Raw genomic sequence first — 25,354 nt, forward strand, 5'->3', positions numbered from 1 at the left:
GGAAATCGACAAAAGTAAATGGCAGCCATGAAAACTAAATTCACAATCTCCTGCTTCCAATTACACTTCCTAGAAGAATAGGACCTTATAGTACTATGGTTTTAATGGATGGTTGTAAATTGTTCAGAATGGAAAAAAATACATAAAATGAAGCAGAATGGATGGACAGAAGCCTCTGTCTTAGTACAATGACTGGAACATCAAAACGACTTAAGAACACTAATTGGTTACCTGAAATAATAAGCACTATATGGAGTAAAATGGTGAATAAAAGTGTATCAGACTGAGTTAAGTGGTACTATGATTGCTACAAACCTAATATTTTAGTGGTGGTTTTCTTTATTACAATAACCAAGAGAATAGAACATAAAATGGTTTTAAGAAATTAAAAATCAGATTTTTGACTCTTACTATAATATCATCTTTATATTGCAAACATAAGACTTAGCAAAGAAAAGAGGAAATGATATTGTTGAATAAAAAGTTCTATATAGGAGTTAATGTTTCATAAACTGTTTTTTCCACTTGGGCACATATTCATATTACTAAATTATTAAGTACAGCTGTCCTTTTTGATTGTTAGTAGTAAAAAAAAATCAACATTAGGATTTAGGATTCAATTCACAATATAGGAAAAACTTGTTTCTTCACCAAAGCAAAGAAGCTCCAAGGAGCAGGAATATCCTTACACTAATGAGAAGAGAAAAATTTAAAGATTAAAATACTTGCATTAAACTTGGAGAGGCTGAGAAGATTACTTGGATATATAGGTAAGAATTAGTGCTACAATAAATAGGTACCAAAATGATTTATGGAGGAAAATGTAATTAAACCGAATATTATACGATTAAAAATATGAGGGCATTAACCAAAATAGACTGAACAATAGAAAGTAAGAACATTATCTGACATAATTCCAGATATCCTAGAAGAAAGTGAAATGGGCATGTTTCTTGAGAAAAGTCAAATCAACAGAAAAATCAAAACTTGCTTAGGAAACATTTCAAGAGAATCACAGTGAGTTTAGAGCAATAAACTATTTTACTGAAGCCCTGGAAAGGGTGAGGGTGAGGCTAGGGCTAAACTGGTGTTAAATAAGTGGAAGAGTATTGCACAGAAAAGCATTTGGGGCCTATCTAAGAAATACTAAATAATTCAAGTTTGGACATAAGCAATATCAGCAAACCTGGGTTTGAAAACAGGCTAGATCAAGAAATATTTGACCAAAGCATTAAGCTGAATCAAGCCATACTGATTAGGAAATAAAGATAACATTACTGGTCACAGTTTTAAAAAGTTTATATCCTATTTTTTTGGTAACTTTAGAAAAGTGTCCCCTCCCCCCAGCAGGGGATCAAACCCAAGCATTGAGCATGCTAGGCAAATTCCATACCACAGAGCCACATCAAGAAAAAATTTTTTAAAGCTTTAAAAAACATCTTTGCATTTGGAGGCTAACGACTTGGAATTCAGTTCTGGCTCTACCACTTACTGAAATGTGTAATTTAAGTGGGAAAAAAAGCATAAAATCTTCTAAAGTTTAGATTCTTCCTATATAAAAAGCACTTATGTTCCAGGCCTGTCTTAAATACATATTCTATAACTGTTCGTGCAACTAGGAAAGGACTGCTAGGCATGGATGCTGAAAAGGGAGCCTGTGAGTTCAGTATAATGTGAGTGTGCATTTTAGTGGCTCTGGGACAGGAATCTTGAACACAGAATGCAATTTAAGAGTGTAGTACCCAGTGTGGCAAGGGAAGAAGGAGCCAGTCACTTTAGCCAAGGCCTCAGTGAGTACCAAGGCAACAGTCAAATTGTGCTTTGTTCTCTCTCTGCCTTTTGCTAAGGAGGACTATATAGTCTCAAAATAGAAGAGGAGGATCGGAGAAAGTCATAAGGCAAAGAGAAGTACTTATAGCAACTATTACTACAAACTGTTTCTAAGGTATGATGATTTGACTTAATGATTTTTCTTTTGACTTTACAATGGTGCAAAAATAATAGGCATTCAGTAGAAATTATACTTCATATTTTGATCTTCTCCCAGGAGAGAAGTATGTAGTATGATACTCTCCTGTGATGTGGGGCAGTAGTAAGAAGTCATAGCCCCCAGTCAGCCATATGCTAATAAAGATGAACAGCTGAAACTCCACAGCGTGCTGTGTTGCTATGATGCTCAGTGAGTTAGGTAGATTAAATGCATTTTTGACTTATGATACCTTCAACCTACAATGAGTATCAGGAAGCAACCCCATCTAAATTGAAGAGTACCTGTACATACAAATTCAAAGCCATATGAAATTATGAGAAAAGCCTAAAAATCTAGCCAGGATATTTCACTCAGCAATAATGAACACACCCAACTAACCTTGGATAATTTAAGGGTATCCTATGTTAGCAGTAAAAAGAGTTGTGACATGGTCCCTGGCTGCTCTAGATCCCACTAAGCAGGTCTAGGAGCAGAAAGATGCCATCAAAATGCCATCACTGTGTCCATGAGCACTATGGAGCTCAGTTCTGCAATTTCAAATGCATACTTCTGTCACCAGAGGTGGTGACACATCCAACACAGGCTTATGGAGACATGAGTTCACGAGTTATTGAAAAGAAAGTGATCAAGTTCTTTTGGGAAATTATAAAATGTTGTACCATGAACAATGAGAAGATCAATGTTAAATGTATAAAAGCCATTATCCAAACCTAACTTTATTTCCTATTCATTTGAACAAAATTGGCCTGCTACAATTAAGATTAATTTTGCATACAAAAGCTAGCAAGGAACATCTTAATGATTTCCAAGCCTTGAAATAAAATCTAATGTTTCAACTTAAAGACTGGCACCTGAATTACAGGAAAATAAGTTGGAGCCTCCATTTTTCCCACTATGGACCATCCAAGACCCTCACTTTCTAAGGTTCGAGATAACATTTATTCAAAGTTCTTTCTGAATGTGTTATAGGTTTTATAACAGAAAAACTTCTGGTCCAAATATTGCATACTACAAATAATAGCAGTGGAATAGCACAGTATATTCTTAAATGCTTATTAAAAAACAAGGGAGGGACAAATATATTAAAAAGGAACAAAATTTAAAATCATATCAGATCTACTTCTTTCTTATAATTTGTTATTTTCAGTACATAGAACTGACCAATTTTATTCTTCATAAAGGATGTACTCTTTCTATAATTTAACTGAGTCTGGATTGTTGAGAACTTAATTTGACAGATGGCTAGAATATGTAATTATCTTACTCTTTTTAGTACCTGCCAGAATTTGTTTAGCTTTCCTACTAATTTTTTCTCTATTTCATGGAATTCTTTACTGATTGCTACTATTTTGCTCTATATGTCAAAATGCTTCACATAAATCATAAAAACTATAGAAAAAGGTTTGTATATTAGTTTACTAGGATCAATCACACAGTCCTTTTTATTTTAATCTTTGTTATAAGATGTTTTTAAATGTGTGATTACATTAGTATTCTAGTTATTACTAATGACAGGTATTCAAATATATACAAATATATAAACTAAATTATTGCAACAGTTCTATAAAATAATAAATACTCTTATCTTTATTTTAAAGATGAGGAAACTCTCATCACCTCTTTTGTCTTTTGGCTAAGATCAAGCATAAAGATGAGGAAGCTTACATGCTGAAAGGTTACATAGGTAGGATTCTTGGGCCTGTTTTTATTTTACTAAATATTTTATATTATTTTAATTTGTTATATGTGATTAGTTCTTCTATCAAAAAAATATACAGTTGTAGATTCTTCTGAACTGTTTTATAGGCTATTTCTCTTCATTTAAGTCTCAGTAATCAGAATTTACCTCTAGTGATAAAATTTAGTTCAACATATTTTAGTGCAACATGGATGGGACTTATTAAGTTCCATTTTTTTTTTTTGTTTTTAAGTTAAAAGTTGACTTTCAAGAGGATTTTGAGTTGAGTCAGTTGTGCTAACCCTTTTGAAAGTAACTAAGGTTGAGAGATTATGGAGAAAAGTTTCCTACACATGGTTTACTGACACTAAAGCCATTCCAAGCACTATGACAAAAGGCAAACTCACAAGGGGCAGGGGGGAGAAATGATCCAAACAATATATGCACATATGAATAATGAATAAAAAAAAAAACCAAAAGGCAAACTCAGATTTTTGACAAAAGTCTTCTATTTAATTAAATAGATATATTTTTTAAATGACTACTATCTCTACTGATTCCAAGCATTTTTTTTCTTTTTTGTAGTCCATACTCAAGGAGTTATTTAAAAGAAAAGAGGATCTCCGGCTTAGGGTTAGTAGCTATGCCCCTTTATGAGGCAATGCAAGGACCAGACTGCAAACCTGCAGTAGTCTAGGAAACAACAGGAAGCTTTTCAAAAACTTAAAAGATTTACTATTAACATCCTGATCCCAGGAATTCCAGATTTAGCCTTTCATTCTATATGTAGTTAAAAGACAGACTATGGTATCAGGAGTTCCTATTCAAATAGTTGAGTAAAATTCTTCCATTTGTGTCTATTTTTTCAAAACAGTTACATACTGTCACATCTAACGACATACTTCTTGGATGCACATTTTAAAAATAAAACTTATTTCTCCTGAGTCCTTACAGCAAAAACAAAAACACTTAGGTTGATAAGAGACTTTACCTTCCCCTAATGTTTCTGTGATTTTTTCCTTTAAAATCTTATACTTGGATGTTGTGTATATATATCCCAAATTCAGGAATTAGAACAGAACCAAGAAGTTAAGCTGAAAATCACTGAGAAGAGCAGGCCTTCCCCCCATTACCCTTCCTTCTTTTTGATGTTAAGTTGCAAACTTCTTAAACTAGTAGGGAAGACAGGAAAATAAAAGAGTATGATTGATGAATGGATTCTTCTGTCATTCTTCAACCAGAAAGGAACTCCATAAATATTATACTTATTGTCCCTATGTTTTGGATCCATGTTTTGAGTAATTATAAAACTCATTCTGAGCCCCTGTTCTCCATGTTTTTGGATAATAGACCCACCCTAAACCCATTTTTTCATGCTTGAGAATTTACCAAAATAATCATTTTGCTAGGTAATATGACCTAGATAAGGATTCAAATGGGAACATCCTCAGCTCAGAAGACATAAATGCACCCAGGACAAGAATTGACATTTTGAGCTTCTCTGCTCACATCTCCCGCATATCAAGCAGGAGGTACACCTCTTTCCCTTTTTTACTTTTCCCTACATGATCCAGATTAGTCTAATAAATCCTTGCTAGACTTAAAAAAAAAAATGGTGACCTCCTGGGCATAAAACTAAGATATATAAAAGATGGAATCAGTCACTAAAGCTAATCTTTGACACTAACACTAATTAGTAAATACATTACTAACTTCAGTCATCAGCTACTGTTGATTATTCAAACATACTACACTATATCTCACCATGTGGATCACAGCTCTTACAAAAACACTGAACATTAAATTTTATTGAAGAGTATAAAATCAGTGGTTAGGATAACAATTAGCTCTGTAAAATGGAAAGGAGTTTTACATCCAATGCATATACAACTGCTTGGAAATTTTAATGCATTTGGTATTTCAAATAATGTAATTCCAAAGAGGAAAAAAGAAAAGACTTGGTTTAGCAAAAAAGCCAAAGTGTGGATTAAGGTGAAAGTTGAAATGCATGCAATGACACCTTGGGAGGATAGGAGGCCCTGGTCCTTTCCAGTTTCTGTTTATGCTGCTGAGAGCAACTCTTATGCTTTAATTTTAAGTGAGTCTATTTTCATTGTAGGAAGAAAAAACATGTGTTTAAAATTAACATAGAAACCAGTTTCAACCTAATGCTTTGATTTTTATTCATATTCAAATTCCACACACTTAAACAACAACTACAACAAACACCACTCTCAGAAATCAGCAAATTACCTGGAATGTAGCTCTGTGCTACCATTATTATATTTGCTTCCTCTTTCCCAGACACCAAAGTCAGGCACACGGTAGACTCTTTCTACACAAAATACAAGGTTTTGTATAAAAGAGACCTAAAAGAGAAAGAACAAAATATAAAGACACATGCAATAACATGCTCTTTAGATTCTGACATGAATAACTAGGTACCATTTGAAATTCAAATATATACTTGCTTCTCAACATATTTTTAACATGTTGAAATTGTGATAATTATATTAGTGAGCCCTCTACTATACTTGATTTTTTTCAAATAAAAAGCTTACATGCAGTGTGAACCTAATTAATATTATACCTTATAGAAAAAATTTAAATGTTTTCAATGATCCAATTATAATTTTTCAATGATGTATCTATTGCTATCTATTAGGACTGTGCATTTTAAGAAGAAAGAAAAACATAAAACCTTGTTTTCATACTGGATAATATTTGGAAACTAAATTGTCCATATGAAATGTTACATCTCTGGAGATTTAAAAAAGTATTTCTCTATCCTACCAAGTGCCAGTCCCATATTAAATCAACCTGGAGTCTTGAATCTATTTATTCTCCTGGAATCTAATCTTTCTTGTCTTTTCTATAGCTATGAATCCCTATGGTTATAAACACAAAGTTCACAGTTGGAGGTGGCCTCCAACCAATGCTCACCTCCTCTGTGTAAAGATTTCAAATATTTGGTTTTGTTTTGTTTTGCAATGCTGGGGATGGAACCCAGGGCCTTATACTTGTTAGGCAAGTGTTCTATCACTTAGCTACATACCAGTGCCCTTGGTTTTTTGAGACAAGATCTGGGATTATAGGTATGTACCAGTATACGTGGTGCCCCACCGAGTTTTAAATTTTGTCTTCATGTCCGGTTCAATATGGCAAAATGAATACGTGCATCTACTCTTCATCTTAAGATCTTTCTGAGGCAGCAGTATACATACCTGGACCCACATACATAATACAACGTATACAGTTTTAAGCATGAAACAATTATTAGCACAGAAAACCAGGGGAAGCATCCACTAGTAGAAGAGAAAATTCCATAAATTACCAGAAGAAAGAAATCAGATGGTAAAGAAATCAGATGGTAAAGAATTGGAGAAATTAGAACAGAGGAAATCACACATGCTCAAAACAGTTTTTCCTTGTTCTATATGGCTTCTAACAAGTCTCTAAGCTCAGAGTCAACAAACATACTGATCAAGAGCTGATAGGGAGAAGTCTATTGAGATTATTTGACAATCAATAAATGGCTGGGGCACTTGAATTCCTGTCTTCCATTCTCCTCTCCACGGAGATATTTGCTTCAGGGTCAGGAAGAGCCCACTTATTTCAGTGAAGTAAAATAAGACTAGAGGATTAGAGGCTCACAAAAATAGTAAAGTATGAGTTAATTCTAGATTTCTACAAATGCACACCTATCTCACAATCTCTCCACTCAAGAGTGGAGCAGTACATACTCACATAAAACTTTAGGTATTTTTCTTTTCTTTTTTTACTGTGAATATTGGTGAGGGTCTCCCCAGTTTCCCTAGCCCTGCTACTTTGTCCATATACCCAAAGGGAAACCTGACTGTGTTAAAAACCTGGCCATGGGGATGGAGATATGACTCTGTGGTACAGTGCTTACCTAGCATGCTAAGGCCCTGAATTTCACACACACCACCACCACAAAAACAAACAAGAAGCCTGGCCATATTCATGGTATCAGCTTTTCCACACCCAGGGGCAGGTTCTAACCTCGATCCTCCTACCCACACACCCTGTAAAGCTGGGATTACAGCTTTGCATCATCATACCCAGCTAGTATTATCTTTTTAAAAATCAAAAGTTTGAAATAGAACACACATCTAGTTGGAAAGGTTTCTATGTATAAGCAACTTTTATAAATTAAAAATGTAAATTTCTTATATATGCCACACAAATACTACCATTCTTTAATATGAAATGGGTGCCTGAGGAAATAAAGAGACTGTGAGAATATGGGGAAAAAAGATAACAACTAAGGTATTTTGTCATTAATTAGAATCTTGACTATCCATTCAATGTTTTAGACCTTTCTTCTACCTTCATACCAATTTCTAATTTGTCTTAACTTGCTTTGAAGGCATGTATCTTTGAAACACACTTTTTTGTAAAAAGTATATATAGTTTGTTTCCTAAACTGAAATAGCTAGAACAGTCAGTTCCAAATCTTGTCTGTGACATTCTCCCAGTATTTTCGAATATCTTTAGAAAAGTACTCTGAATATTTGTGAAACTTTCAAAATAGAGATAAGTACAAATGAAATAATTACATTTTGTGATAAATGAATTTGAGTAATACTGTGCTGAAAAACAAAATCCTACTGGGCTTTATAAAATTTAAAGTTTGGGTAATAAGAAAAACATTGACAAATAAGAGATTAAGAGGGCCTCATATTGTATAAGCAAATATAATTTTATAATTTAATTAGTTTACCACAACTCCAAAGACAAAGATCAACTGTCTCTCTACATATGTGACCATTCATGTACAGGAACAACTCACTATAACAAAACAGTATTAATTAATTGTATAGTAACTCCTCATTTCTTAGTGTTAGATTCTTAAACATATACATGGGAAGTTGGTTAACAGTTACAAAATTATAGCTAGAAGAATAAATCCTAGTGTTGTAAAGCAATAGGATGACTATAGTTAATATTTATTGTATATTTCAAAATAGCTAGAGGAGAAAATTTTGACTATTCTTACAACATATATGCTAAATGTTTGAGGTGATGGATATGGTAATTAAGTACCCTGATTTGATCATTACATATTGTATCAAAATTTCACTCCTACTTACCTCTCTCTCTCTCCTCTCTCTCTCTCTCTCTCTCTCTCTCTCTCTCACACACACACACACATTTACTTCAACTAAAAATTTTAAAATTTACAAACACAAAAATTATAGTAGGATCATTTGTGGATAAGAAGCTTGAGGTATTAATGGAGAAATCAGATAAGAAAGATTGAGGTTACAAATGACAAAATAAAAATCCTTCGAAATAAGGATTTTAATAAAAGCTTGTTGAAATAAACAAGTCAGACCCAACAGCAAATGATAAGTTTAAATGATGTTTTTAGCACATATAATAAATTGGTAAAAATGGGTACTATATAGCTGACATCTACTTACTGTACTTTCTCAACTAGTAACATCTCAGGCTTTCTTTTTCCCACAGGTTCAAAAAAGTGCTTATTTTTTTTAAAAAGGCTTTTCATCCTACACCATGTATCCATCCAAATCTTAAGGCTTTTGCAATTTCCTACAATCTTTAGTGTGACTGAACTCTGCCTTCAGTCAGTGGTTGCTTGGGAAGAAAAAAACGCCTTTCTGGGTGCCTAAAGTGAAATGGTTTTAATCCTCATATTATTTGGCCATTTTTCTTTAACTTATTTCTCCCTCACCATTTCCTTGCATTTTTTATGGTCCTCACATTTTTTATCAGTTATTTTGCCACATATCCCTCAATTTCACTGTGTCTAATGTTTGCTGATGACTGGACTAAGGTTATACACTTTTGGTAAGAATATCATGGAAATGTGACTTTCTTAGTGTATTATCACACAGGATTTGTGACATCAACATGTCTTGTAAGGTGGTTTATGCCAAGGTTCTACTCTAGAATGTTATAATCTTCCTCTTTGTAGTTAATACAATAATAAGGGAAATGCTTTCTTTCAGGCGATATATATTCTTTTTCTACTCATATTTTCACTCACTAATTTTAGCATTTATCAGTTCTCACCTAAGGTTACTACAGTTCTCACCTAAAGATATTTTCTATTTCCCTCCCCATTTCTACATTTAAGAACTGGAAACCTATCTTAAGAAATATCCTTATGCAATGCTCCCACAATGGACATTTTAAGTATGTCTCTTCTCAAACATTTTGACATGTTGGTATACATAGAAATAATATCATTTAGCACACTAAGGCAACTAAACAAGACTCAAGAAAGCCTGAGATTCCTAGCCTGGTAGGCATGGCTAACCCAAGCCCAATGAATACCTTTAGGATGAAGGCCTCAGTACCCGGCATATCTGCAACCTGTCTGTGGTAGCCTAGTAAGGATGCTTTAATTGAAATCTGAATTGTTGAACTGTAAACTATGTACACCAACTTTGCTGTGAAATTGCTCTCCAAAGTATTAATAAGAACTTATGTCCACCCAAACAACATAGTTATCACCACTTTGAATCATTTGCTGATAGTTAAAATTATGCAATTCTATTATTATACCAATCTGATAGATGTGTAGTGGCATATGATTGGGTTTTATCATTTAAAAAACATAAGAAAAATAAAAAAAGAAGGGGGTTGAGAAAATGGGGAATAGAAAGAATAACAGAAGGGGTGAATATGATTAAAGTACACCATATGTATATATGGAAATATTACAATGAGACCTCTCATTTTGTACAATTGATATACACTAATGAGATAATATTAAAAATAACGGGTCTTAATTTGAATTTTCTCAGTTTCCTAAAAATGGTTTCATTGATAAGTAATAGTCATTTATACATTCTAGATATCTTTTATATCACATACATGCATTACAAATATCCTCTCAAGTCACAGCTTTTATTTTACTTATTGTTTTTTGATGAACAGATTGTTACTTCAATGGACTTCAATGGATCAAAATAATCTTTTGTTTGTATGTAGTTTATAATTACTATGAACTAAGTCAGAAAAGACAGTCTCCTAAAGTTTCCCCTACAACAGCCATTTTCAAAGTGTGATAAGAAAGCTGGAAGGCCTGCAAAGACAAAATTATTTTCACATTCATAAATGTAAAACGAATTTTCTAAAGTATATATGGTATATGATATCACAATAAATTCAAGGCAAAAGCGGGTTATGAAAATCCATGTGCCTTTTATTAAGAGATTTCCAGAAATGTAGAGCAGCAACTCTTTTTACTCAATTATTTTTATTTTGGAAGACAGATTGTCTTAAAATTAATACTTGTAATGTGTCTTTTAATTTTGAAAACAGTAATTATCAACAGAAGTAAACATACACAAAACAAACAAGCATATAAGAACAAAAAAAGCTCTATAAAGTTTACAAAATGTTAAGAATTTAAGGGGATCTTGAAATCAAAAAGTATAAACACCATTGTTCACAATTTATATCTGCGAATTTTTATGTAACAAGAAGCATCCAATGTCAGTGTTTATTATAATGATAATGGAATATATTTTAATTGGTGTGTCTGCCCTACTACTGTGCAAAGCTTACACTACCATAAATAAGTTCCATGTGTGTACCATGTGGGAGGTGTGGGGGATAGGTATATGTATTCTGTTTCTGGACCCTCAAGCCTATTCTACATGCCTATCACTGTACCAATAACATATTGTTCAATTTTATACATTGTTGTACTTATGGTAGGGTTTTATATATAGTAAAGTTAAGTCTTCATATCTTTCCTTCTCCAAATGATCTCGTGTGTCTTACAGCTTTACAGTTTTAATTAGTAATTGTTCCTGTACATGTTATTGAACTCTACATGATGACTTAGCATTGTGACTGAATTTTTTTTCATGAACTTTTAATTGTATATCTAAGAATCTACTTGGGTTTACTATATAAACAACATGATGGGCAAAGGAAACTTTTTCATTTCTCCCATTCCTGTCTGTACACTGTATTTCTTGTTTTATTGCTCTGGCTAGATCATCTGTACAATATTAAACAGAAATTTATGTAATCAATATCCCTTTCTTGTTCCTGAACATAAAAGTTCTACTTTGAACAGTTCACTGTTAAATATGATATATGATGTAGATTTTTGGAATATTCTCATTATCAGGTTAAGAAAATCAATCCCATTTTATTCTTATTATAAAAATAAGAATATAAGAATGACCTAAATGAAGAGGTGATGAATTTTCACCAACTCTTTTTTCAGTACCCACTGAGATGATATGATTTTCTTCTTTAATTTGCTAATGTGATAGATTACTTTATTGGGCTTTTCTTATTTTAAATCAACCTTGCATCTCTGGGATTAAAAATTTTGTGGTTCTGGCACAAGATGTTAGAAGGCCACCAGTGTCTATTATCACTTTATTTTTTTAGTAATGAGCCCTGGTTTCAACTTCACAAGACTCTACAGCAGCAGGAGTGGTTATATGACCAAGTTCTGACCAATAAGTTTAAATAGAAGTCAGTGGATCAACCTTCCAGAAATTTTTTAAAAGCCTCTTTCTTTTTCTCAAGTCTTGACAGTGAGTGCAGAGGTGATACCTGCAGGAATAAGAGCTATTTCATTGAAATAAATGCTCTCATTAGAGATGCTAGAGGAAGAGGAGACAATTCTATACCCTTGATAACTCTGATCAACCCAAAACTTCCAACCTCCAGAAGTTTTGGTGCATGAAATAAAACACTAATTCTCTAATTTCTATAATTCTCTTATTTGCAGAGTAATGCAATTTCAAATGAAACTTTATCCAGATTCATTCACATTCCATTGTTTTCCCTTTTTCCTTCTCCCTATAAAGTGAAGTTGATCAGCAAATAAATTACCTTAACCTTTTCTATACAATGAATCAAAAGAATGTTTTTATCATCTTCTCTCATACTATGTTATTTGAATTTGCTACATTGTATCTTTTTTTTTTCCTTTCTAGGACTTTGGGATTTTGCCATCTTCACTAATGAAAATATAATTTCCAGGAGGCAGAGATTTTGTCTTCATTATTGTTTGTTACTAATATCCAGAACAGCAATTGCCAGAGGGCAGAGGCTTAATAGTTTGAGCTTCTTGAAGTTTAGTGAACCATTAAATGACCAAAGGAATATATGAATAACGAAAAAAAAGGATGTGAGATCGGCCTTAAACTTGACTTTTCACACTGGGTGGGTCAAATTTTACTATATCAATCTTATAAAATTCATGAGGGAGTTTTCCTTGTTTAATGAGATAGGAGTTTCTGTTCCTTTAATGTTTGGTTAAATTTGCCTATAAAACAAGCTAGAATTGTCCTTTCTTTGGAGAAGATAAAAGGGAGAGGGAATGTTTTTGAGCAATGATTTACTTTTTGACTGAAGACCACCGATCACACATTTCTAAGGGGGTGACATTGTTTTCAGAAGACCAGTTAATAGGTGAGGAGAACTCTTAGATATGACAATAATGTGTAGCCCTCCAAAGCTTAACTCAACCTCACAAAATCTTATGTTTTAGTGTTGAATTTCTCACATTAAGGAGAATTTAACTTAAACAGTTTTCTACTTCTTTGGTACCACAGCAATAAAAAGCTTTAGAAACACCATTGCAAGTCTATTCCATTTTTTATTTTAAACTCTACTTAAGGTGGTTTTAGTAGCTATTAGTTGCTTGGGCTGCCATATAAAATACAAAAGAATGGGTGCTTTCAAGGACAAAAGTTTATTTTCTCACAGTTCTGAAGGCCAGAAGACCAAGACTGAGGCACCAGCAGGTTTAGTTGTTTCTAAGGCCTCACTCCTTGGCTTGAAGATTTGTCCTCCCATGGTTGTCCTTCTGTGGCCATATGCCTCTGGTGTCTCTTTGTATCCCCAAATTTCCTCCTCTTATAAGTTCACAAGATCATCCAAAGGCCACATTTTAATTTATTTATTTGCCCTGTTTTCTTTTTCATGTTTCTAGGGTTTGAACTCAGAGCCTCCCACTTCCTAGGCATGTACTTGCCACTTAAGCCATGCCCCCTGCCCTTTTGGCTTTAGTTATTTTTCTGATAGGGTCTTGTGCTTTTTGCTCGGCCACCATCTTCCTACTTATGTCTTGCATGTAGCTGGAATTATAAGTGTGAACCACCATGTGTAACCTATTTGGAAACCTGGGGTCTTGCTAAGTCTGCCCATGCTGGCCTCAAACCACAATCTTCTCTATCTCTACTTCCCAAATAGCTAGGATTATAAGCCTATTTGCTTCTTTGTATTATTTATTTTGGTGGGAGTGGGGTTTTGAACACCTATTTGTCTCTTTAATAGAACTGCCATATGATCTAGCAATACCACCCCTAAGAATATACCCAAAGGAATGTAAGTCAGGTTACAATAAAGGTACCTGTGCACGATGTTTATTGCAGCATTATTCACAATAGCTAAGCTATGGAAACAGCTAAGATGCCCCACTACTGATGAACAGATTAAGAAAATGTGGTTAATTTGTTTACTATAATTTTATTCAACCATAAAGAATGAAAATTTGTCATTTGCAGGTAAATGGATGGAACATCATCTTAAGTTAGCCAGGTTCAGCAAGTCAAAGGCTGCATGTTTTCTCTCATATGTGGAACACAGACCTAATACAAGTACAAGCAAATATTATGAAAAACAGGTCACACTAAGGGGAGGTCACAAATGAGAGAGGAAGGGTAAAAGAAGGAAGTTAAAAAGGTAAATATGATTGATGTACTTCTTACACAAGAATGAATGTAGAATTTTTAAACTTGTTGAAATCACCGTAAGAAGGGGACTAAGGTAGAAAGGAGAAAAATAGAGATGAACCAATATGGGTTATAATACATACATACCTGGAAATTTCACAAGGAAACTCTCTGTATAGCTACCTTAAACAAACAAAAATGTCACTTTCTTTTCTTTCACAAAATCGGAGAACAGGAGGGCAGAATAGGTCCTGCCTGGTGTGTGTAGGGGTAACCAGTGGGAGGGGAGAGGAGGTAGGGAAAGGGTGGAGGAGGGTGAATGTGGTGCAAATAATGTGTACACATGTATGTAAATAGAAAAATAAGAACTGCTGAAACTATTCCAGGAATGGGGAGAGGGGGATAAAGGAGAATGATGCGAGGGGGTGAACTCAACCATGATACATTTGATATATTGTAAGAACTTTTGTAAATGCCACAATGTACCCCTAGAACAACAATGAAAGAAAAGATCCTATCTTTACAAAACTATATTTCTCAATATAATCATATTTTGAAGTTATTAGCATTTAGGATTTCAACATAAAAGTTTGAGGTAGGGAGATACAGCTCAAACTTTAACATTAACTCATGGTTTTTCTAGAAAACATTCCACTTAGACAGTTTAAATATTTATTGTCATATAATTTTGTATGGTAAATTCTTTTTTCAAAAATCTCCTTTACATATCCAATATCAATGATTTGACTATTATTTGAATTTTTGGCATTTTTTTTGAAAGGTTGGTCAGTATCATTGATTTTTTAAAAAAGAATAATGTTGGTTTTATTAAAAATCTCTATTTTTCCCTTATCTGCTCTCACATACTGTAGGACATTATGCGTGACCTTAATTGCTCCAGGTCCAGAAATCCTGGAAGCTGAGACAGTCAACATTTTCGGGACTCAAAAAATTTGAATGAGCCAATCCATAAAGAGAACAAGAAACCTTGCTAACCACACCTCCCTTGTCATGCACAAAAGTGCTCCCTACATCCAGGTTCTGTCTCATTCAGAGCTATAAATAACAGAAAGAAGTATGTATTTCATCTAAAGGCAAATAACAAAGAATGTACATTTTATCACTATTTTATTTTCTGATATTAAAAAATCTTAAAGTCCTATGAAGGACAAGATGGTGGGGCAAATCAGTTCCACAAGTTCATTTAGGGTCCTAGACACTTCCTATCTCTCATGCATTTGGAAGGGGTATCATTTGTATCTATGCTTCACTAGACTTAAGTTTTCTTCAATCAGACCATCAGTCATCACCTCTTTAAACAGTGCCTTTTCCCAATTCCATATATTCTGAAACTATTAACAATAACAAAAAAGCTAGCTGTCTTTGTATGCTTTGGCATTACTGAAGGAAATGTCATCAATATTCTGAAACCATGATCATTTGTGGGTATAAACTTCTATAGTCAAAGAATATTAAAATCAAACAATAATTCTTTTCTTAACTAAATTATTCCCTGACTTCTAAAAATATTCAAATAGCTTATACTTAGAGAAGAGTTATTATAACTCTGATATACTGCTACAAGTAACAAATCCACAAGTGTATTCAATACTAAAGAACTGTTACCTAGGGGTTTCAAATTTTCAAGGAAAATATGGTTAATCAATGTCATCCAAATGAAAAATGTACTGAAAATCACAAACTTTGCCAAATCCAATGTCAACCAGCTGACAAATAATAGCTGTATTTTAATATCTTTGGGCACCAATTAATATATCTTGATTTAAACTGTCTATAAAAGACCTTTTAAAATGTTTAAGGGGGCTAAGAGAATTTTTCATGATATAGTGAAAAGAAAAATACTGAAGTCTTACCTTTCAGACTTCCAGTCAGACAACATAGGAACATTCAATGATAATAAAGAATGTTTAGAAACGAAAAATCAATATCCTAAAAGCATGTTATTAGCAAATCAAATATTTGAATACTAACTTTAGCATCTAACTTTATCATCAACGACTTCACTCCTATTTCAGTTGAGAGTTTGCACTGAACAGGAACATAGTTAAAAATGCATGGATATTGCAGAGAAACGACTAAGAAACAATTAAAACCACATAACTTAGGTTATTGGAAAGGTTTTTCTTTTTCTTTTTTTGGTGGTACTGGGGTTTGAACTCAGGGCCTCATGCTTGCTAGGCAGGTGCTTTACCATTTGAGCCACACCTTCAGCCCTGGAAAGGTTTTTCATTCACACTGGAATATTAATTGCTTGCTTCTGTTTTATCCTCAACAAAATGCATATATTATAAATGCCACTTAACTACAGAAAGAGATTTACCCAAAATTTCAGTTACCTGCAGAAACTTTGACTATCTTCCACCGATAATTTAGAATAATTCTGAAAGTCAAATTTTATGCTATAATTCAAGAAGGATGACTTAAAATTTTCTTTGAAGCAAAAGATGACATATATTTGTTTAACAAATGCAAATAAATGTTGCTTCCAAAGAAGTCATTTTGCTGTTCAAACAATTTCTAGAAATGGCTAATTTTCAAAGATATGAGATTCCTAGTATATAATTCTAAACTGTCACATGCATGGTAACGTTAATAATTTTTCAACAAGTAGTTCAGTTATTCATAAAGCTAAAATGTCAGCATTGCCTAATGAAACAGATAAAAGGACTCTGATATATATGAGTGTATATGTATGTGTATAAGTAAGTTTATATATATTATATATATATATATATATATATATATATATATATATATATATATATATATATATACATGTATTTACTTATCATAGTAAAAGATACAATCTCCCTGCTTAACAAATGTACATATATTTGGGAAATAAATGCATTATAATAAGTGATACCTGTTATTTTTTTTCTTTTATTCATATGTGCATACAATGTTTGGTCATTTCTCCCCACTACCCCCAGCCCCCTCCCTTTCCCCCGCCCCTTCCTTCTCCCCCCCCACCCCTTTGCTTCCAGGCAGAAACTGTTTTGCCCTTATCTCTAATTTTGTTGAAGAGAGAGTATAAACAATAAGAAGGACAAAGCATTTTTGCTAGTTGAGATCAGGATACCTATACAGTGAGATTCCTCGCATTGCTTTCATGTACATATGCATTACATTCTAAGTTGATTCTTCTCAAACTAACCTTTTCTCTAGTTCCTGGTCCCCTTCTCCTATTGGCCTCTGTCACTTTAAAGTTTCTGCATTAGTTCCTTTGCATTGAGGACATCAAATACTATCATGTTATTTGGGTTAATTACCTATCCTCATACCTCCCTTGTGTGCTCTCACCTTATCATGTGACCAAAATCCAATCCCCTTGCGGTATTTACCCTTGATCTAAAGTCCACATATGAGGAAAAACATGATTATTGGTCTTCTGAGCCTGGCTAACCTCACTCAGGATGATGTTCTGCAGTTCCATTTATTTACTTGTGAATGATAAGATTTCATTCTTCTTCATGGCTGAGGAGAATTCCATTGTGTATAAATACCACGTTTTCTTAATCCATTTGTCAGTACTGGGGCATCTTGGCTGTTTCCATAACTTGGCTATTGTGAATAGTGCTGCAATAAACATGGGTGTGCAGGTGCCTCTGGAGTAACCTGTGTCACATTCCTTTGGGTGTATCCCCAAGAGTGGGACTGCTGGATCACATGGCAGATCTATGTTTAGATTTTTAAGAAGCCTCCAAATTTTTTTCCAGAGTGGTTATACTAGTTTGCAGCATATGAGGGTTCCTTTTTCCCCACATCCTCACCAACACCTGTTGCTGGTGGTGTTTCTAATGATGGCTATTCTAAGAGAGGTGAGGTAGAATCTTAGTGTGGTTTTGACTTGCATTTCCTTTATGGCTAGAGATGATGAGCATTTTTTCTTGTGGTTTTTGGCCATTTGAATTTCTTCTTTTGAGAAAGTTCTGTTTAGTTCAGTTGCCCATTTGTTTATTGGTTCATTAATTTTGGGAGAGTTTAGTTTTTTGAGTTCCCTGTATATTCTGGTTATCAGTCCCTTGTCTGATGAGTAGATGGCAAATATTTTCTCCCACTTTGTGGGTGGTCTCTTAAGTTTACAGACTATTTCTTTTGTTGAGCAGAAGCTTTTTAGTTTTATGAAGTCCCATATGTCTATACTTTCTCTTAGTTGCTGAGCTGCTGGGGTTCTATTGAGGAAGTCCTTGCCTACACCTATTACTTCCAAAGTGTTTCCTACTCTTTCCTGTACCAACTTTAGAGTATGGGGTCTGATATTAAGATCCTTGATCCATTTTGAGTTGATACTAGTACAGGGTGATAAACATGGATCTAGTTTCAAGTTTTTGCAGACTGCTAAACACTTTTCCCAACAGCTTTTTTTGAAGAGGCTGTCTTTTCTCCATCGTATATTTTTAGCGCCTTTGTCAAAAATAATTTGGGTATAGTTGTATGGATTCATATCTGGGTCCTCTATTCTGTTCCACTGGTCTTCATGTCTGTTTTTGTGCCAATACCATGCTGTTTTTATTTCTATTGCTTTGTAATATAGTTTGAAGTCAGGTATTGTGATACCTCCAGCATTGCTCTTTTTGTTGAGTACTGCCTTGGCTATTCGCAGGTCTCTTGTGTTTCCAAGTGAATTTTAAGGTAGATTTTTCAATCTCTGTGATGAAAGTTGTTGGGATTTTGATGGGAATTGCATTAAACATGTAGACTGCTTTTGGTAGTATAGTCATTTTTACTATGTTGATTCTACCAATCCACGAGCATGGGATATCTCTCCACCTTCTGTAGTCTTCCTCAATCTCTTTCTTCAGGGGTTTATAGTTTTCCTTGTAGAGGTCATTCACATCCTTTATTAAGGTTACTCCTAGGTATTTGATTTTTTTTGAGGCTACTGTAAAGGGAATTGTTTTCATATATTCTTTCTCAATTTGTTCATTGTTGGTGTATAAAAAAGCTAATGATTTTTGTATGTCGATTTTATATCCTGCCACCTTGCTATAGCTGTTGATGGTGCCTAGTAGTTTTTGGGTAGAGTTTTTTGGGTCTTTAAGGTATCATCTGCAAATAGGGATATTTTGACATTTCTTTACCTATTTGTATTCCTTTTATTCCTTTTTCTTGCCTAACTGCTCTGGATAGGAATTCCAGTACTGTGTTGAATAGGAGTAGGGATAGTGGGCATCCTTGTCTCATTCCTGATTTTAGAGAAAATTGTTTCAGTTTTTCACCACTAAGTATTATTTTATTCTTTCCCTATAACATATCACATAGAGAGGTGAATTCATCAATGACCATTTTATACATATTATGAACTTTATTTCAGTCATAACACAATTGGCCATTCCAGCTTACTAGATTTATGAAATTATAAATTTTCTTACCTATCCATCTTATTTCAGTATAACTAACATTTTAGAATACATCTGAGAGTGACATTATTGTGTAAAGAAATTATAACTAAGAAACTACAAAGCTCATTTTCTTTTAAACTCTTCAAGCTGTAGCAATACCCAGAATTCAGGTCCCAATGTAATAACAATTGAGGTGTAAGAATATATTTTTATGTGAAGAAAATACAGGTGGTTAACAAAAATAAAATGAACTGCATTTTTTTTTGTTGGTGGGATTGGGCTTTGAACTCAGGGTTTCACACTTATAAAGCAGACAATCTACTACATGAGCCATACTACCAGTTCATTTTTGGTCTGGTTATTTTGGATTTGGGGATCTTGAGAACTATTTGTTCTAGCTGGCCTTGCACTGTGATCTTCCCAATCTCAACCTCTCAAGCAGGGAGGATTATAGATATGAGCCACTGACACCTGGCTAAACTGTAGTTTTTTTTAAATTGGAAAATAGTTTAAGAGATTATTTGTACTAAACATATCTTTCTACATGTGAACATTTCTAGGTCTACTCTTACTCATTTAAACTGATGTAAACTCTCCAAGACTCTATTTTCTAATTAAAAATATTGGAATTTTCTCCAATGTCTGTAAATTGCACTTAAATTATCCCAGCCTAAATTAGATGCAATATTACACAAAAGTTTTTGACACCAATGAGCAATAATTTGCATTTAATTTTTTCACTAACACATGGCACTACTTTTTTAATACTGTAATATAGTCTAAATTATATTCACAAGGATCATCAACAAAGGAGAGGTGAGTAACCACTTGAAGTCAGAAGAAAGGTTGTAAGACTAAAAATGAAGAACAAGCTTCTTTGAATAAGAAAAGTTGGGGCAGAGGGAGAAAGGAGGAACATTTCAAGGCAAGTGTTCTCCTGATTGCTATACATTTGCATTATGGAAATTCAATGAATTGTAAATGACAGGTAAAGAAAGCGAATAACTATGAACAATAAAAAATAAGGTAGCCATGTGGCTTTTCAGCTCTTGTCATGTAGCTAGTTAGAATTGATATTGGCTTGCAGTGTAAAATACATACCAGATTTTGAAGATTTAGCACAAAATAAAGAAATGTAAATCACCTTAATAATCTTTCATGTTCAATGCATGTGGAAATATCATTGTAACTATACTGTATTAAATAACGTTATTTTAAATTTTCATTTGTTTTTTTAATGTGGTTACTAGAAAATTTTAAATTACATATGTGGCTCACATTCACTTCTACTGGAAAATTTACAGAGATTGGAAAAGAAATGGATAGAACTGGAGAACATCATCTTAAGCAAAGTTAGCCAGGCTCAGAGAGCCAAAAATCATATGTTTTCCCTCATACACAGACTTTAGACCTAAAACAAATGCAGTAATATTATTGGACATGGGTTACATGCTACAGGACCCATACAGGAGGAATATAGAAAGGTAGGAAACCCAAAACTTGAAAATGTTTGGTGTGCCCACTGTAGAGGAGCTAAAATAGTAATCTTAAACTGATTGAGGCCACTGTGGGAAGGCGACCAGAAGTAGTGAAGAGGTCTGGTAGAGATGAACCAATTCGGGTTGTAATACACATGTGCATGGAAGCAATGCTAGGAATCTCTCTGTATACCTATCTTTATCTCAAACTAGCAAAAACACTATGTCTCCCTTATTATTGCTTATGTCTTCAACAAAATTGGAGAAGAGGGCAGAACAGGTTCTGCCTAGAAGCAAAGGGGTTGGGAGAGAGAGGGAGGGGGCAGGGGGCAGGTGGGAAAGATGGCCCAAATGTATACACATACAAATAAATGAATAAAAAAAGCCAGAAAAATAAGAACAAAATGAAACTAAATCAAATAGTAAATGTAAACAATAAAGATTAGTAATGAAATAGAGAATAGGAAAATAATAAAGATCAATGAAATCAAAAGTTGATTATGTGAAAAAAAGTCAAATTCTCACAAAAAATAGAAGAGAAAGGAACATTTCATAACCAAACTATGAGGCCATTATTATTACCATTTTATCAAAGCCAGATGAAGATATCACATACACAAACACACACACACACACACACACACACACACACACACACAAATACCTGTTATAAGTATCAATGTAAAAATCCTAAACAAAAAAAAATTACCAAACTGAATCCAGTATAAAAAGGATTATACGTTGTGAACAAATAGGATTTATTCCAGATATTTTAGGTTGGTAAAAATAAATTAATGAACAACACAATCCATATCAATAGAGATCCAAGATGGCGACAGGAACACGGCCACAGACCTTCTGACCTCCGTGACCCAGGGACTTTGATAAGAAGCTGGAGACACGTTTGATTGAGATAAAACATCAGGGAGAGCTAAAACATCAGCATTCTGAACCCCAAGCTCGTGGGAGGCCTCTCCACACCACCATATACTAAAAGAATAGCAGGTGCTCCACGCTAAACCCCACCCCATAAGCCCATGGAGCTGCTGTTCCACATGCCTTTGTGGGATCTCCAATCCTCTGGCGCTGCTCCTTTGCCCCACCAGGCCTGTGGTACCCCAAACTTCCACATCTCAGAACCACAGGATCTCCATGGGATGAGCACTTAAGACATTTAGGATCTCTGCAAGGCCACACCCACCACCCCAGGCCTGCACAGCCCTGCACGATCTCTGCTGGGCCACACCCCCAAGGCCTGCACAACCCCACACAATATTCACTCCACAAGCCTGTGTCCCTAAGGCTTGCCAAGCCAGGGACCCACAAATGCACGATCTCCATTCTGCTGAGCTGCGCCCCCTTAAGCCTGTCAATCAGGGGATCCACAGATACGCAGGATCTCCACTCTGCTGGTCTGCGGCCTTCAGGCATGCCAGGCCCACACTCCAAAGGCCCGCTACTTCACCTCAGCTAAAGGCCTCCACAGGTAGGCCCATGGGACCCCATGCACTGGCCACTTGCCACAGGAAGGCTCCAAACCTACCTAAGAAACACACAGACAGGTCTGGAAGCTAAAGAACTAGCATCAGAACAACTAAGACTGCAATTCTACTGTTCCAGAACTAGTGAAGTTTTTCTTTCCCTCTTCTTTAAGGGACTTGCAGCCTGGTTTACTGTTTGATCATCCACCATCTCTACCATTTTTTTTCTCTTTTTCTCTTTACTCTATACCTTTTATATTTCCATCTCTCTCTCTTTTTTATCCTTCTTGATTCTGTTAGTATTAATATTGTTATCCAGCTAATACTAAATTACACATAGTTCAGGGACAGAAATGGTACCTAGTGGAAATATGGGAAGAAGAAGAAGGGAAGGAAACCATTCCCCCCCTAAAAATAAAGTAGTACAGGATTTAGAGTGAAATGAAGAAAATGGACACCCAGATCCAGACTCCAACAAAACAAAGATAAACTATACCAAGGAACCCAACGAAGCCCACAAGAACATGCTGAAAGAAGAAATCCTACAAGTAATCAATGAGAATTTCATAGAGATGTTACATAGCACTGGAATTTCTAGCCAGAGCAATTAGGTAAGAAGAAGAAATAAAAGGAATACAAATAGGTAAAGAAACTGTCAAAATATCCTTATTTGCAGATGATACGATCCTATACCTTAAAGACCCAAAAAACTCTATCCAAAAACTCTTAGACATCATAAACAGCTACAGTAAGGTGGCAGGAAACAAAATCAACTTACAAAAATCATTAGGTTTTATATACACCAACAATGAACAAACTGAGAAGGAATACATGAAAACAATTCCATTCACAATAGCCTCAAAGAAAATCAAACACCTAGGAGTTAATTTAACAAAGGATGTGAATGACCTCTACAAGGAGAATTACAAACTCTTGAAGAAGGAGATCAAGGAAGACTTAGGTGGAAAGATCTCCCATGCTCGTGGATTGGTAGAATCAACATAGTAACAATGGCTATACTACCGAAAGCAGTCTACATGTTTAATGCAATTCCCATCAAAATCCCAACGACTTTCATCACAGAGATTGAAAAATCTACCTTAAAGTTCATTTGGAAACACAAGAGACTGTGAATAGCCAAGGTAATACTCAGCAAAAAGAGCAATGCTGGAGGTATCACGATACCCGACTTCAAACTATATTACAAAGCAAGAGCAATAAAAACAGCATGGTATTGGCACAAAAACAAACATGGAGACCAGTGGAACAGAATAGAGGACCCAGATATGAATCCACACAACTATACCCAAATTATTTTTGACAAAGGCGCTAAAAATATACAATGGAGAAAAGATAGCCTCTTCAACAAATGTTGCTGGGAAAAGTGGTTACCTGTCTGCAAGAAATTGAAATTAGATCCATGTCTATCACCCTGTACTAGTATCAACTCAAAATAGATCAAAGACCTTAATATCAGACCCCAAACTCTAAAGTTGGTACAGGAAAGAGTAGGAAACACTTTGGAAGTAATAGGTATAGGCAAGGACTTCCTCAATAGAACCCCAGCAGCTCAGCAACTAAGAGAAAGTATAGACATATGGGACTTCATAAAACTAAAAAGCTTCTGCTCAACAAAAGAAATAGTCTGTAAACTTAAGATACCACCTACAGAGTGAGAGAAAATATTTCCCATCTACACATCAGATAAGGGACTGATAACCAGAATATACAGGGAACTCAAAAAACTAAACTCTCCCAAAATTAATGAACCAATAAACAAATGGGCAACTGAACTAAACAGAACTTTCTCAAAAGAAGAAATTCAAATGGCCAAAAACCACATGAAAAAATGCTCACCATCTCTAGCCATAAAGGAAATGCAAATCAAAACCACACTAAGATTCCACCTCACCCCTGTTAGAATAGCCATCATCCAAAATACCACCACCAAGTGTTGATGAGGATGTGGGAAAAAAGGAACCCTAATCCACTGCTGGTGGGAATGAAAGCTGGTGCAACCACTCTGGAAAAAAATTTGGAGGCTCCTTAAAAATCTAAACATAGACCTGCCATATGATCCATCAATCCCACTCCTGGGGATATACTCAAAGGAATGCATCACAGGTTACTCCAGAGGCACCTGCACACCCATGTTTATTGCAGCACTATTCACAATAGCCAAGTTATGGAAACAATCAAGATGCCCTACTACTGATGAATGATTAAGAAAATGTGGTACTTGTACACAATGGAATTTTACTCAGCCATGAAGAAGAATGAAATCTTATCATTTGCAGGTAAATGGATGGAACTGGAGAACAACATTCTGAGCGAGGTCAGCCAAGCTCAGAAGACCAAAAATCATATGTTCTCCCTCATGTGCAGACTTTAGATCTAGGGCAAATGCAGCAATGTGGTTGGACTTGGATCACAAGAAAAGCGGAGAGCACATATGGGAGACATAGGAATAGGTAGAAAACCCAAAATATGAAAGCGTTTGATGCCCCCATTCCAGAGCAACTAATACAGAAACCTTAAAACGACAGGGTATCAGGAACCAATGTAAAGATCAGTTAGAGTTGAATCAACATGAGTCATTAACACATGGGTACATGAAAGCAATAGGAATCTTTCTGTGTAGCTATCCTTAACTCAACT

The 25,354-nt window shown here is 34.7% G+C and overlaps 1 protein-coding gene across 6 annotated transcripts in view; it reads right to left on the minus strand.

Moving 5' to 3' along the window:
* Phkb (phosphorylase kinase regulatory subunit beta) overlaps positions 1-25,354 on the minus strand; it is a 205,941-nt gene that overhangs the window by 117,595 nt on the left and 62,992 nt on the right. For all 6 annotated transcript variants that reach the window (XM_074056045.1, XM_074056046.1, XM_074056044.1 and 3 more), the window contains one exon: positions 5,922-6,037. In XM_074056045.1, the coding sequence (XP_073912146.1) occupies positions 5,922-6,037 (116 nt within the window). The remainder of the gene's footprint in view (positions 1-5,921; positions 6,038-25,354) is intronic.

The sequence above is a fragment of the Castor canadensis genome, chromosome 15 (genome assembly GCF_047511655.1).
Source record: "Castor canadensis chromosome 15, mCasCan1.hap1v2, whole genome shotgun sequence".
Lineage (NCBI taxonomy): Eukaryota > Metazoa > Chordata > Mammalia > Rodentia > Castoridae > Castor > Castor canadensis.